This window comes from Mus musculus, chromosome 10 (genome assembly GCF_000001635.26).
Source record: "Mus musculus strain C57BL/6J chromosome 10, GRCm38.p6 C57BL/6J".
Taxonomy (NCBI): Eukaryota; Metazoa; Chordata; class Mammalia; order Rodentia; family Muridae; genus Mus; species Mus musculus.
Window position 1 is genome coordinate 22,644,393 of NC_000076.6, and position 14,866 is coordinate 22,659,258.

At 45.5% G+C, this 14,866-nt stretch overlaps 1 protein-coding gene across 4 annotated transcripts in view; it reads left to right on the plus strand.

The window, feature by feature from the left end:
• Window positions 1-597: 597 nt before the first annotated feature.
• Slc2a12 (solute carrier family 2 (facilitated glucose transporter), member 12) overlaps window positions 598-14,866 on the plus strand; it is a 58,891-nt gene continuing 44,622 nt past the window's right edge. For 2 of the 4 annotated variants that reach the window (XM_006512775.4, XM_006512774.4), the window contains exon 1: window positions 598-921. In XM_006512775.4, the coding sequence (XP_006512838.1) occupies window positions 807-921 (115 nt within the window). In that variant the 5' untranslated portion in view covers window positions 598-806. Of the gene's footprint in view, window positions 922-4,385; window positions 4,686-14,866 lie in introns of those variants that run through there. The other 2 variants (NM_178934.4, XM_006512773.4) reach the window with 2 other exon arrangements.

The window sequence follows — 14,866 nt, forward strand, 5'->3', positions numbered from 1 at the left end:
GCCAAGCCAGCGAGCAACCTGACAGAAGATCCTCTGTTTGCCTCGCTTTCAGGTCAACTGTGCATTTTTAAAAGGACTATCTTGCTATAAACTCAGGCTAGAAAGTGTCTAAAGAATCCATGCGACTGGAGTTGGGAGCAGGCCTTGATCCGTACCACGGGCCTAGAGAGAAAGCTATGCTAGGCATTTACCTAGACCCAAATCCCGTTGAAACAAACAACTTTTACGCTTTGTTTAAGCTGGTGAGTGTTGTGGCTTTTAGGGCAATAGGCTTGCCCACAAAAGAAATATTAATACTTTTCCTTCTGGTATGTCTTTACATAAAATGTTCCTCTTCGGCGAGATTAACTGATACCATCTGTGAGTATTTGTTCCCTACTCTTGGCTTGCAGACTTGCATTTAAATCTGCATGCTTCTTTTTCTAAGCTGCTTTTCAAATTGCGGGAACACAAGAGCTAGCCCTAGCCGGTGGCCAAACACTGCCTTTGAGTCCCAAGTCTTTTTAACCTCTTGCTTCCAACTCGCATCTAAAGGCAAAACAATCCTGGAGACACGGCCCTCCCCTTGCCTGTGATAGGCTGCTTGGAATAGCAACAGCCTGTGTCACCGAAAAGGGCAAAGCCTTCGGAAATAGAAACAAAGTTGGTTACAAATCACACTGGCTTTGCCCGAAGGTCGCCCCCCCACTCAAACCCCTCCCACTCTTCTTTAGCATGCTGCCCATGGGGACAGTGACCACTGCTGTCAGCGCGGTAGGTCTGGGTGGTCCGGTGGCGAGCGAGAAGCTGTAAGTACTACCGTGACCATGGTACCTGTTGAAAACACAGAGGGCCCCAATCTGCTGAACCAGAAGGGGAGAGAGGCGGAGACCGAAGGCAGCTGTGGAGCCAGCGGCGGAGGGCATCCTGCCTGCGCGGGAGGTAACGTGAGACGGCCGGGCTGGCTCGGGTGACCGCTAGAGGGGACAGTCGTCCCCACGAGCCCCTTCGGACTGTGCGTGTGCGTGGGAGTGCGTGTGCGCGCGCAGCCCGGGAGCGTGTCGTATGTGTGGAAACGGGAATGCAGGGTTCAGTGCGACGCGGAGTGACCCAGAGCCCTACATGCGGGGACCGAAGTCTCCTTGGGACTTTATGTATTGAAACAGGAGCTACTGCAACGATGGGCTACATCAATTTGCTTTACGTAACGCAATGTACACATTCCTCTCTCTTGGAAAGGTGGATCAGAGCCTCAGTTGTGAGCACACACCTTTTTTGCTTATTGTCGCAAACAAACGGTGTGGAACAAGTGGACATTATGAGTTATTCCGTGCCCCTAAACTGCACCCCTGTTTGTCCCTGCTTTCTTGGAAACTTGCCTTTCAAAATGAGATTCGTTGAATACTTTAACTTACCAAAGAGAACTTTAGTAGTTTTTATGGTGTTATCTGTGCTTCACCGAGATGCTTGTCTCGGTGGATTTACAATCCTCCACCTTTTTGTTTGTCCGCTTGTTTGTTTGTTTCTTGGTGCCTCTTTCTATTCATCTCTTTTTCAAGGGACTATATACTAATTGTGGTATGACAAACCCAATACAAATGACCCTCTTCTTCCTCTGCTTAATACTTTCTCATCAGCGCCACATGCTTCAATCATACATTCCATTCCCAAGTGGAATGTTACAAATAGTCGCCAATGCTCAGCGACACAGAAGTTACTCACAGCCTTCCACCTGGGAATGGGTCTACCCAAGGATGTTTATGATTTGGGAACGGAATCCACTAAGCCTCACGCGGAAGTGAAGTGGTCCCACCCCAGAAATGCCTTGCTCCAGGCTTAGGGCCTTAGCCTGATTTTCCTTCCCTCATCTAATGGAGGATGGACACCTGGGGCCATCTTTGACCTCTCTCTTTCCCCAAAGCCTTTCGGGCTGACTTTAAATTCTGTTAAGAGCAGGCAAGAGTAGTCAGATTGAAGTTGGAAAGGCCTTATCTTCACATGCCTGAGAAAATGAGCTGCAGAAGACAGCAGAGCATTGAGGTGGTGCTGGCAAACAAAGGGTTAATTAAATGGTGCCTCTGTGTCACAGTGTCACCGAGACCAAGAAGAGTAACTGCCCAGCATGGCTTTTGCAACAACCATAAAGAGTTGACTAATTTTTACCACCTACCTGTAATGTCAGTATATAGGAGGAGGAGGCAGAAGGATTTAGGCCAACCAGGTGGACATAGTGAGCCCATCTCCTCACATGCACACACGCACATGCACACCTTTAAGGTAGCTTTGAAAGCACAGTGTACCTTCATATCTTCTATTGTACACACTTACAATTATCTTCTTGGAAGGTAATGTGTAAACATGCTCATCCATCGTGAATATTTATGCAGAAGGTAATGTGAAAGGGCCACTGCTTATCACTGCAGAAAGTGAATACCTCAAATACTTTATCAGATTTAATCCCAAATGAGTCTTCATTATGGAGAAGAAAAAAACCTGAAGTTTTCACTGGCATCTCACATGACTACAGCTCTGGGTTATGTTTATATAGTTTATATTTATATGAATGCGAACATTTTAGATGTCCTTAAATCATGTTAAGTATCTCTTGACACCTCTAAGCAGTCCTGGGCATATATGTACATGTATATAATACAGCCTTGCTATATAGTTTTAAGAAGTCATTTATGTCTCCTTCTCTAATATTGGGATTATATTTTAGTTCATTTAAATCAAGATGTTGATGCTTATTGAAACAATATTTGCCAAGCACTTTATAGCCTCTTTGTATTTCAAACTTATGTAATTTCTTTTAATCAGGAAATTCAGAGTATTTAAAATATGCTTGGTGATTTTCAGCATATTTCTGTATTTAGGGTTTTCCTATATTCCTAGGTAGAAAAAAAATCAAGAGAAAAGGGAAATAAGTTATATATCCCCAGCTGTGGTGATTGAGTAAACCATGTGAGATTCTTAAAAATGCAAACAGCAATAAGATTGGCAAAACTTTCAGCTCATCTCATCTGCACCCCAAACTCTCGCACACGGGGAAAGTGGGTTTGGCAAGTCTTCCTTGGTCAACTCCTTAATTAGGAAGGGCGCAGTGTCCCAGTAAATGGAAGACAGTGAGCATCGTTGTTTTTCCAGGAACCTATGACTCAAAGTGAATATGTTGATAGTAAAATTTTCAGAGTCTGTGGACACATTCTAACTGACCTTCTGAAGGAGGGTTATGTTCAACTCCAAATCCTGATGCTTGGACCTGATGCTCCATCGAGGTGAAGGCAGAGGCTACAAAGCTACCCCATCTTTCACAGGGTGAAGGGGGCTTGGAGTCGGAGGGTGGGGTAGCTGTCAGAGGCTGGCGTGGAACTAACTTTGGAGGTTCCTGGGCTAGGCGCTCTGAGGCCTGCTCCTTCATCCTCAGCTCCCACGCTTTCCTCATTCTGACATCCAAACTCCTGCCCAGAGAGAGTTCTGGAAGCCTTCCCTGCCTCGTCTCCACTGGTTTTTTTTTTTTCTCTCTCTCTCTCTCTCTCTCCTGCCTAAAAAGGTCAAAAGCCAAGAGCTGTATTTGTTGAATGAGTCAGAACTTCCCTTCTGGAAGTTCTGCTGCTTATCCCCCCTCTGAAGACTTCAAAGCTTGGGACTTCCACTAATCAGAATACGCTCAGGAGTTGTTCGTAGAGACTGGAAAGCCGTGAGTGCTGAGATAATGCACACAGGTAAATAAGACTGCCTGAGTGAGCCCTCAGGCTTAGCCTCATCTGGAACCTCGGAATGCAGCCATTCTGGCTTTCTTAGCCTGCCCACAGGGTACTCTTCATGGAGGAAATTTATGGGGAACAAACCCATTCCCAGAGAAGAGAAAGTCAGGTCAACCAGCCTGGCCAGATGATAGAGACTTGATTTCAGAAAGATTGTTAACAATAGGTCTATTATCTTGGGCAAAAATACTGAATGCCCGTAAGCGCACACACTACACGTAAATAAATGTATTCATGTTTTAAAACAACAAAATTACTGACTCTTAAAACCACATATTCAACAAAGGAATGGCTGACAGCAAGGAGCTAACAGGATATGCGGAAAGCACTAGAGATTCCTGTATGATAATAAATCCGATTTTAAAGGTAAACATCTCCCTTTGGGTCTAGTCAGCACCTCTTTGATACTAGACATTTAACCTCACTTGGAAATCATGCCAGAGTTTCTAACTTGGGACTTTGCTTAGATTCGAGGCTTGCGAAAATGGTTCCTAGGGAACCACTAGGAAGGGGAGGCCGCATTGGTTCCGCCACAAAGGCACTCTTAAGAAGAGCAGAGCTCTAGTCCCTTTCTAAGAACCACTGTCACCCAGAGAAGAAGCAGACAGGTTGTCTCTTTGCCACAGATCCTGGGCCAACTACAGCCACAGGAGCAGGGACATCAAGCACTCAGGCTGTGGCAAGGACTTGGCAGACATGGCCCTAGCGAGGGCTAGAACAGCCAGGCAAACCCTGAGGCCCAGCTGTGCGCCTGAGACTTTGCTGACATACACCTGCATGCTGGAACTGGCTTTTATGACCAGGGCTCCTTCTGATAGGCCAGTGCTCCATTCCAGGTGTTAAATATTTCCAACACCGCCCTCCTCTCTGCCAGACTTGCCACAGTAGCTGAAGCAGCAAATTCCAGGGACATGCTTGTTGGTAACTGACAGGACTCTCGAGGTGAGCTTGGGACAGTGCTCCTTATGAATTTTCCAGTGGACACTTCTTTTTAAATTTTTTTAATTAGGTATTTTCTTTATTTACATTTCAAATGTTATCCCCTTTCCTGGTTTCCCCTCTGAAAACCCCTTATCTCCTCCCTCTTCCTCCTGCTCCCCAACCCACCCACTCCTGCTTCCTGTCCCTGGTATTCCCCTGTTCCACTAAAGGTCATAGAGCCTTTATAGGACCAGGGGCCTCTCCTCCCATTGATGTCCGACTAGGCCATCCTCTGCTGCATATGTAGCTGGAGCCATGATTCCCACTATGTGTACTCCCTGGTTGGTGGTTTAGTCCCTGGGAGCTCTGGGAATACTGGTTAGTTCACATTGTTGTTCTTCCTATGGGGCTGCAAACGCCTTCAGCTCCTTGGGTCCTTTCTCTAGCTCCATCATTGGGGACCCTGTGCTCAGTCCCATGGTAGGCTGTGAGGATCCACTTCTGTATTTGTCAGGCACTGGTGGAGCCTCTCAGGAGACAGCTATATCAGACTTCTGTCAGCAAGCACTTGTTGGTGTGGATACTTTGATCCTTCTTAGAGGGGGGAGGGGACAAAATACCCATGGAAGGAGTTACAGAGATGTGTGGAGCAGAGACTGATGGAAAGGCCATCCAGAGACTGCCCCACCTGGGGATCCACCCCATATACAGTTACCAAAGCCAGTGGACACTTCTTAGGGATCGTTGTCTTTCCCTGGCGAATGCAGGCAGAGCCCCGAGTACCACAGGATAGCCACAGGATAGCCTGAGCAAATCCTGTGGTAAACATAACTGCAGAGGGGTCCGCTGGTCTTGAAACACAGATTTAGATTTCTGTGAGGTTTTAATTTAAAATATCCCAGGTAAGAGGAGTTCACAGAGAGCATTTGCTCAGTCAGAGAAACCCAAGTGCTACTTAGCCTCCTTGTCGTTAAAACCTTGCATCAGAGAGCAATGAGTATATGTCCATCCGCAGCTAAGGGAAGTGAAGCAACGTTTCCCGGGGAGTTGTGTGAAACATCCGAGGGTTCACAGTGGGAACGCGCTACGTCAGTTTCCCACTGTCTTGTCTTTCCAGAGAGCGAGTCACCAAATAGCTTAAGGAGCATCAAGATTTGGGGGTGAGGAAGGGAGAGTGGTACAGCTTCTCCACTCTTCCCCAAGGACTCTGCAGAATTCCAAATGAGGACAATTTCTCATCTTGTTAGTCCTTCAAGAAAATATCCAATTTCGGTTTTGGGCCCAGACACTGAATGCTCTCAAAATACTTCTCAGCTGAAACAGAATCAGATGAGCCACAGCATAAATCATAAATTTCTATGAGCTATGTCCATTTCTTTGGGTTCGCAGTGTCTCTGCCGTTGTTTTCCCTTCTACATTCGAGCACGTTCATCTATTTTTGCTGAACGGCCATATCTCCGTGATATACTGATTATTTATGTACCTTGTTCAAAAGTAGTAAAATGGAAACAACTTACCATTCTAATGCCAGCAGGCTGCATTACACTTGAACAATGACTTATTTTATAAAACTCTATTCAAGTGTCAAGAGGAGAGTCCAGTCCTTTATTAGACGCATAGGAGCTTCTTTAATAAACAAATGCGATTTTACTTCACACTTCAGCTGCAATCCCCTTAGAAGCAGGTGTTGATTGAGAGGCTTGTGCGTCATCTATTAACATTGCCCTGGGCCGCAGGCAGTGTCCACATAACTACATACACAACGTCTCCACACTTTTATGCACCTTGGAATTGGGAGCTATGAGGCAAGCTGCTTTGGAAGCCTGCTTGAAATCGCATCTTAGCTTCAGATGTGTAAGACTTTTAAGAACTGGGGGTTGGGGGGGTTGTAATTAGGATTAACTTGCATGGAGAAAGAGCATTCCCACGCTAATAAAATATTTGATTTCCAGTGGGACTAGGCTGTAGAAACCCACAAGGCAAGAATCATAGAAATAATGTTTTTCATGATGCAATTCCATTATCCAGGGTTGTGGGTTTTCAAACAAGGGAACTCACAAGTTTATGGAAATGCATGCTAGACATAAGGCACCATTTTATTCCCTGATTTGCTGTAAGAAGCTGTTTCCAGATTTTACTTTTCTTTTTGATAGTTTAGTAAGTTTGCTTTACTTCGGTGAAGACCCATGTAGTGTTCATACTTTGTGACTAAATTTTTGTGCCAATTGACTCTTGTGTGGCCTCTCTCTCTCTCTCTCTCTCTCTCTCTCACTCTCTTGCTCTTTCAAGCTCTTGCTCTCTTGCTCTTGTTAGCTGTTGAATAAATCAAACGGCTTGCCCCTATAGTTTCCTATAGTGTGCGTTTGGCTGTCTGCAGTTGCTGACTCAATTCAGCACTCTCCTTTCCTCCCTGTATTTATTGTAAGTTACTAGTTGAATCTCCAGGCTCCATCAGGTGTAGGATCCTTACCTTAGGAAAGATCCGATGCTATTGCCAGGCTCAGAGGTCCATAAATCTACTCTCTTAGTTTCCCTATCTCAGACCTGGAAGAGTTCTTTGTCCAAAGTCCATTTCTCTGATAGGTATAGAGTTGAAGCCTCCTGTAGTCATTTTGTTTGTTAGTTTTGGTTGGTTGGTTGGTTGGTTTTGAGATCAGCTTCAGTGCCTACCAAATGCCAGAACGGTTCCATTTTCATATTATGGAGATTTTACATCAATTCCGATTAAAGGCTTCCCTGAAATGAGTGTCATGGTTCAACTGCTTCATGACAACACCCCTTCTTATCTCACAGTGACCCACTGGAGGAGGATTGACGCTGTCTCACATACAGGTCAGAAACAGTGAAGATCAGACGCTCACCGTGCACTTGTTGTCATCACACAGCCAGTCTTCTGCTCATCCACTCTCCCAGAGCTATGCATTGAGTAATATTAGTTAATCCTATGACAGAGGTCAGAGAAGAACAGAAAGTATAAGTCTTACTGATTTTGTCGAAGTCTAGCCACTATCTAATTAGGGGCTCTGATTCCAGACAGAGCCTTCGCTTCTCAGCCTCAGGTACCAGGCAGGGAGAAGCCAAGTATGTGCTCCATGTCAGAGGGGGGATAGGTGGCAGCAGAGATGCCAACCACAGAATCCCAAAGCTTGACCAATCATACAACTAAGCACTCTTTCAACTTCATGACCTGCCAAATCTAGAGTCTAGAAATAAACTCATTTCAGTGCTCAACTGCATTTCTTTTAATCAAATTCCCTTAATTTCATGGTAACCTTTTTTTTTTTTCCCAAAAAATGAAAGTATAAGTTCCTGGGCTGAGGATATGAGGACCTGGTCCAAATTCCCAGCACCCATGTAAAAATGCCAGGCGTGTATGATCCCAGCACTGGGGAGCTAGAGGGTCCATGGGGTTTGTTAACTGCCCAGACCAATGAGACCCTGTCTCAGAGGGCATTCCTGAGGGTGACATCTGGGGTTGTCTCCTGGTTGTGTCTACAAGCACCTCCACACTCACACATGTGCGTGCACACACACACATGCGCACACAAGCACAAAAGCTATTACAATTTCAAAAACGACATATATATTTTATTCACCCATCAAAGGTCCAAGCTGACTGGCAGCGCTTACAAAGTTCTATATAATTTATAATAGGTGAGGATTATGCCCCTCTCTATGTATTCTAACATCCATATCAGAGTTGCTGTTCATATAGCCAGGATCACCAGCAGTGGTGCCCTAGGGGGCTCAGTGCTCACTGGGGTCACCCAGGTACTGAGCATCATGATCAGCCTTGTCTACTCTCTGTGCACAAGCTAGGGCTGCACATGTGGCTGCTCAATGCACAAGACGAATAGAGAAGGGCTCGCTGGAGTCAACAAGAGGGAATTTACATTCAGACGTGCATGGGGCAGCTACTGTATGGGAGATGGTATGGGATGTTCCAGGGAGAGGAGGAATCAAGCACAGCCCCGCCTATCGGTCTTTACCAGCTCATCTGAAGGAAAAACGTCTAAATGACATGCAGTCATGTTGATCGCCTTGGATGCCTGCAAGGCTACAGTGCTCCTCTTGGGCTTTTGACGTTAGATATACAAATGGTCTCTCAACATATTTGTCTTTAGTACTTAGTTAGCTCTGTGACATGCTGTATAGTTTTTCTTTCCTTGTCTACTTTGTTTCTTAATATTCTTATTTTTCTTAAAGTAGGAAGAACTGTCTTTCTTTCTTTCTTTCTTTCTTTCTTTCTTTCTTTCTTTCTTTTTTTCTTCCTTTCTAAGGAGGGACTGTGTTTTTCTGTCTTTAGTAGTAGGGGTGCTTTATAGGTGTCACATGTAGTCTATAAGTTACACTCTTAAATAATTATTTAAAAAGTGATGAGGTCCAAGGCCCTGGTCTGGAGCTCCAAATCAGAAGCAATGAGAATGGAAATCATACCTCACAAAGCCAGGTAGTGAGAAATGTCAGGTGTGGCCTACACACACATACACAACATGTGTGCATACACATGTGCAGATGCACATACACATACACCACACACACAATACACACAAACACAAATACACATGCACACACACATGGGCAGATTGCACACACACACCACACATACACACATATGCACACATGCACATGTACACACATGCACACACATATACACATATACACACATGCACATGTATATACACATGTGCACAGGCATACATGAATGCTCACGCACATGTTCATACGCACATTAAAAAAAGTTTAACTGAGACCAATAGTTTGTATAACATTTAACTGGAGAAAATAAGCAGATAGAAAACTGGAGAAAGGAGGGTGGCATATTTGGGGAGTGGCAGGCGTTTCAGTTTACTGGGAAAACAGAGGATCTGGAGGGGGGCGGGGGAGAAGATGACAGAGGAACCTGAAGCTGCACGCAGGGCCTGCAGGGGAACTCAGTGTGTAGCATGAGTGGGAAACACCCGGGAAGCATCCCACTGTAGTGACCTCACACCTGCTCTCAGAGGTCACTGCTCTTTCCATATGAAAGTAAAGCTAGGTCCACCCCCCTGTGGTCACATCCTCAGGCCCCCTGTGCTCACATGCTCAAGCCTCCCGCTCTCTACCTTTGCTCCCACCACTCTGGCACGCAGTCTCTGCAGGACTTCTGACTTTTCTGGTTCTTCATGCCCCAGCTTTCTGTTTTCCCTGGATTCTTGCCCTTCCATTACAGCAGAGCTTTGGTCTTACCCGGCTTGTAAGAACGCTGTAGCCTTTCCCCTGCCTGTTCTCTAATCCCAGCCACACATGCACTTCTGAAACTCACTGATGAACTCTGGAGACTCTTCTGTAGGCACATTCTTATATTTTTTGATTGTGAGCTTAGCCTTTAATGGCTGAGCCATCTCTATAGCCCATGTAGGCACATTCTTAAAGGTCTTTTGTCATACCTAACACAGGAAATTTATTGCAAACTCGCTTTTCTAAAATCTGATCCCTCACCAATTTGTGTTCTTGGCTTTTCTTACCATCCTTGCCTGACAAATTTATAACACACCCTGGCCGTTTCTTTCCTTGCTCTTATGTCTTGTATTTTTAGCCCTTCTTTATTGATGCCTTATTCATATGAACTCTCTAAGTCTTTTATCCCTTTCTTCCCCCTGGTCCATCTGTCCACTGGCAGAATTTGCTGTGAGCATCTCTCTCAATGCCTATGTGACCACCCATGCCTTAATTTAAATAAAGAGCACTCTCTAAAATTACCCCATTACAGGATTGACAATATTATTTATGTTCTTCCCACCTTATTGCCCTATTTAAGGACTTACAAAGCACAAAGGGAGCCAGGTATGGTGGTGTTCTTTCATAACCCCAGCAACATGTGGGAGGTAAAGGCAGGAACATCAGGAGTTTAAGGTTATCCTTGGCTAGAAAGCAAGTTCAAGGCCAACCTCGGCTACCTGAGACCCCTTTCTCAAAAACCAAATGCAGCAGCAACAATGAAGCCCACAAGAGGGCAAATTTTCAACCATTTTAAAGTAAAGAAATGACTTAAAAATTCTCAAATAATCTCTTTGTGGTTTTATATTTATTAATTAGATAATGCAGTGGCAGAAGATGACTGCTATTTATGTGAGTTAAACAAATCCCACCCTGTGTTCACACATTTGGAATATTATAAAACAAAAGGTATGTTGCTTTTTATAAATTAATATAAAGAATATAAATTAATATATAGTCACTCATGGGAATGCTTTAAAAGAGAGTAAGAACATTCAAGCATCCATATCTTACCACTCCTCCCACACACTGAAATGTTCCATCAAGAAACATCAGCGGTGACTAGACAGGATGGCTGTGTGGTTTCTGCTTATTAAACTTCTCTTAAGCTTCTATTGGAAACCTCTATGTCAACCTAGAAACACATGCACAATGAAGTAGTTGTGAGTGAAGTAGAGGCAATGCTGATAAAAAAAAAATGAAGATGCTACACTCATGTCTAAGACCCAAGTAACAAGTCAGACTCTGGCAATGTCCTGCTGTGTGTTGCCATTTGGTGGATGCAGAAGGGAAGAAGAAGGTACCTCCTCAGAGCTGTCTTCTCTGAGGGGCAAGTGTTTTGTTCCACAGCCCATCTATTCCCACACTGTCTGTTGTTGCTTCTCTTTCTGAGCTTCTTCTGGGCAGCGATTGCCAAAACTTCCACAAGTCTGGTCTGGGCTGGAGAGAGTATCTGTGCATTAATTAGGCAGGCGTAGGGGAGGCAGAGGGAGGCAGGGGGAGGCAGAGGGAGGCAGGGGGAGGCAGGGGGAGGCAGAGGGAGACAGGGGGAGGCAGGGGGAGGCAGGGGAGGCAGAGGGAGGCAGGGGGAGGCAGAGGGAGGCAGGGGGAGGCAGGGGGAGGCAGGGGGAGGCAGGGGAGGCAGGGGGAGGCAGAGGGAGGCAGGGGGAGGCAGAGGGAGGCAGGGGGAGGCAGAGGGAGGCAGGGGGAGGCAGGGGGAGGCAGAGGGAGGCAGGGGGAGGCAGGGGGAGGCAGAGGAAAGGCAAGGGAATCACTGGAGACACTAAACCTAACAGAGGTGTCTTCATTGAATACATTTGAAATTGAAGTAAATTCCATCATGTGTCAAGTTTCAGAGATTTTCAGGTCTTAGGGTTCTTGTAGTCAAAAACGTCATAACTGGCTCATGAATGAAAAAAGAACTCAGAAAAACATCTAGTTATTATTATATGTGCATTCCAAATGCAATAGAAAAGAATGAGGTTTTTTTTTCCCCCATTTTTATCAGAAACATAAAATTTAGAAAGCTACTTCTGTTCTCAAAGTAATTTTAAAACAGTGAATTGTGAAAGAAAATAACAGAATGCTTGTATTAAGCTGCTACTGTTTAGTTATAACTAAACACCTCAGGCAGGGTTTCTTTTTTACTTTATTTAACTTACACTTTCAGAGGCTGGAAGTCCATTGTTGAGGACTTCCTCAGTCCGGCCAGTTGCGAGGATCAAACAGTCATAATGTCGAGAGTGCGTGAGAGAAGGGAAACTATAATGATCTCATCTCAAATCAGAAAGCCAAAAGCATATTCAGTCTCTCCAAACAGAAAGCCAGGAAGAGACACAAGGTCAGGATCAGGCATGTTTAAGAACTTATTCACACCGAAGCTCTCCCCAGGGTTGAATGTGGTGGCATGTGCTGGGGAGCACTTGACACATGGAAGCAAAAGGATCCAGTAGTTCAGCATTATTTCTAGCTACATACTAAGTTTGAAGCTAACCTGGGCTTCGTGAGGCCCTATCTTACAAAAAGACAAAGAAAGAAAAAAAGCCTCACTTTACAATATTAATATTTTCTCTCACCAACATCAGTATTCCATCTCATTGGGGATGTTCCTTGTTCCTAGAGACCCCTTAATGATATGACCACCTCCTGAATTCACCATGCTGGCAACATACTCCAGCATATAGACATTTAAGGGACTAACAACATTCAAACCATGGTAACACCGGGAGAGGGTCAGCAGACAGAGGTGAAGACAGAGCTGCCAAGAGCTGAATTAGCATTGGCCATCCTAAGACGTGTAGAGAGCAGAAAAATGAAGCCGTGGAAGAGCTTGATTTCCTGAATCTATGATGTGGTTGGTGACCAGGAGAAACTATTAAAGCAACACAAAGATAGATCTGCAGAAGAGTAAGAACACGTGTGTCAACATAGATGCGATACGAGTAAACAAATATCGCCAATATAATAAAAGAAATGTTTTCTGAGCAAAAGGGCTCAATGACTATCTGGAAATTTTAGAAGAGGAAAACATCTGGTAAAAGCTGTGGGAGGAAGGAGAGAAGAGGGGCCGGAGGGAAGGAGAAGGAAGAAAGGAATTTACCCCTGCAGACACACAAAAATGGACAATAAGTAACAGCAAAGCCAAATGCAACTAAGTAATAAGATACAATCCCCAACTTGTAACTCTCTTGTCAATAGAATAGACAGGAAGTTTAATGATGAATGTACCATTAGGTCAACCCCGGGATTGTGAAAATAAAAAGTAAGCAAGCAATGTTCCTATCCCACCTGGAAACATCAAGCAATAGTGGGTGTTGAGGGAGGTCGGGTTTCTGACTGTTCCCCGTGTGCTAAAGGGACAATTAGAGGTCCATGCAAGAAGTAGGCCTAGAGGAGTCAGAAGTCAATTTGTACCGCCGCAGGGCCACCACACATATCACAGGTCCAAAAGGCAGCATCGTGGGGGCTGGGAACTGTACCCTATAACTCTCTATGGGAAGTAGCCTCTAAAAGTTTGTGTATGCATAGCCTCCAGAAATTCATGTGCCACAGTCTCCTGGCTGAGCCAGATGCTGTCTGAGTGTTCCTGGCCTAAGCACCCGCCTTGCCCCCATACCCTGCACTCCCCTTCTGTCGCCAGGGTATTGTAGGCTACAGATTCAAGGTTAACACTAACTGAAGAAGGGAAGGCTGGGAGGGTCTGAAGAAGTGAAGATGCTTGAGCATCCCTCAAGAGTTGTATAAGATTTCCTAGAGCCGAGAGAGAAGATGAATGTAGATTGGTGGTGGTGGGGGGCGTGGCGTAGCATGAAGAGCCATACAAATCAGGGAAAGAATGTAGAAGTTTCTGGTAACAGTAAATGATGTATAGCTAGGCCAGGGAATTTGGTACTCGGAGAGTGATGTGGAAATTGAAAGGCTGGGCCCTGAGAGGGAACTGTTAACAGTGAGGGTGTGCAGGTGGGTGGTCACACAGAGCAAGCTCATCCTCAAAGCTGATTCTATCGAGACGCAGATACACACAAGACTTCAGAGTCCCCGCAACCACCAGTGTGATGGTAACAAGCTAATAATTGCTCGGAAAAATGTTTTGGAAATGTTGATGGTATGCTATTCAGACATCAAGCATGTATCTAATTATAAAGTTCTGCAAGTTAGCAGTACGGAATAGAGCTGAAGGGAGGAGAGGATGGACGGGTCAGTGGAAGGGCATTCTGTAGTGCCATTTCTAGTCACAGTCTCGACGATTGGTAACCGTCTTACCAGGCCCAAAAGACTAACGCTGAGATCAGAGAAGAGTGGAGAACAGAGCTTGGCGGCCAAGTTAACTTTCAGCCTAAAAGCATATCCAGGAACCAGCGCCTCCCATGGGGCGGGCCCTCTGAGAGCAGCCTTTGCACAGAGAGGCTGGACTGAGCCAACAGAACACAGCCAGACAGGGTAATGACAGCACTGACCCGGAGTCTTCCCGGGAGCCGGGGCTGGGGTGGGGGCGACGTGGGGGTGGGGACATTTGAGGTGGACGTTGAAAGATGAGTCAGGATCAAAGGCACCCGGTTGAACTAGTGCAAGAAGTGGCAGGCACAATGGTCGGGTAGCTCGAGGGGCAACTGCGAGTTTTTCTCGAACAATACACGGGAAGGGGTCTTTAACTCTGAGAGGCTTTCACAGCTGGTCAGGCTGTATAATCACCTGGCTGCTTGCCAAGGAAACCTGTGTGCGCATGCTTTTCAGCCCACTGTGGGGTTTAGTGAGCAGGCAAGTATCTATTGTGAGCCCATTGTGTACCATTGGCTTCTGGGGAAGAAAGGGGAGAAGAAAAGCAGGCAGAAACTCAAATATTGTGGAAAAATGGAGCGTTGAGTGTTGAGTGTGGGGTCCAGGCATGGTTTCATGTTACTCACCATGAGCAGAGACAGTGTGGCTATTGTTGTGGCAGCCAG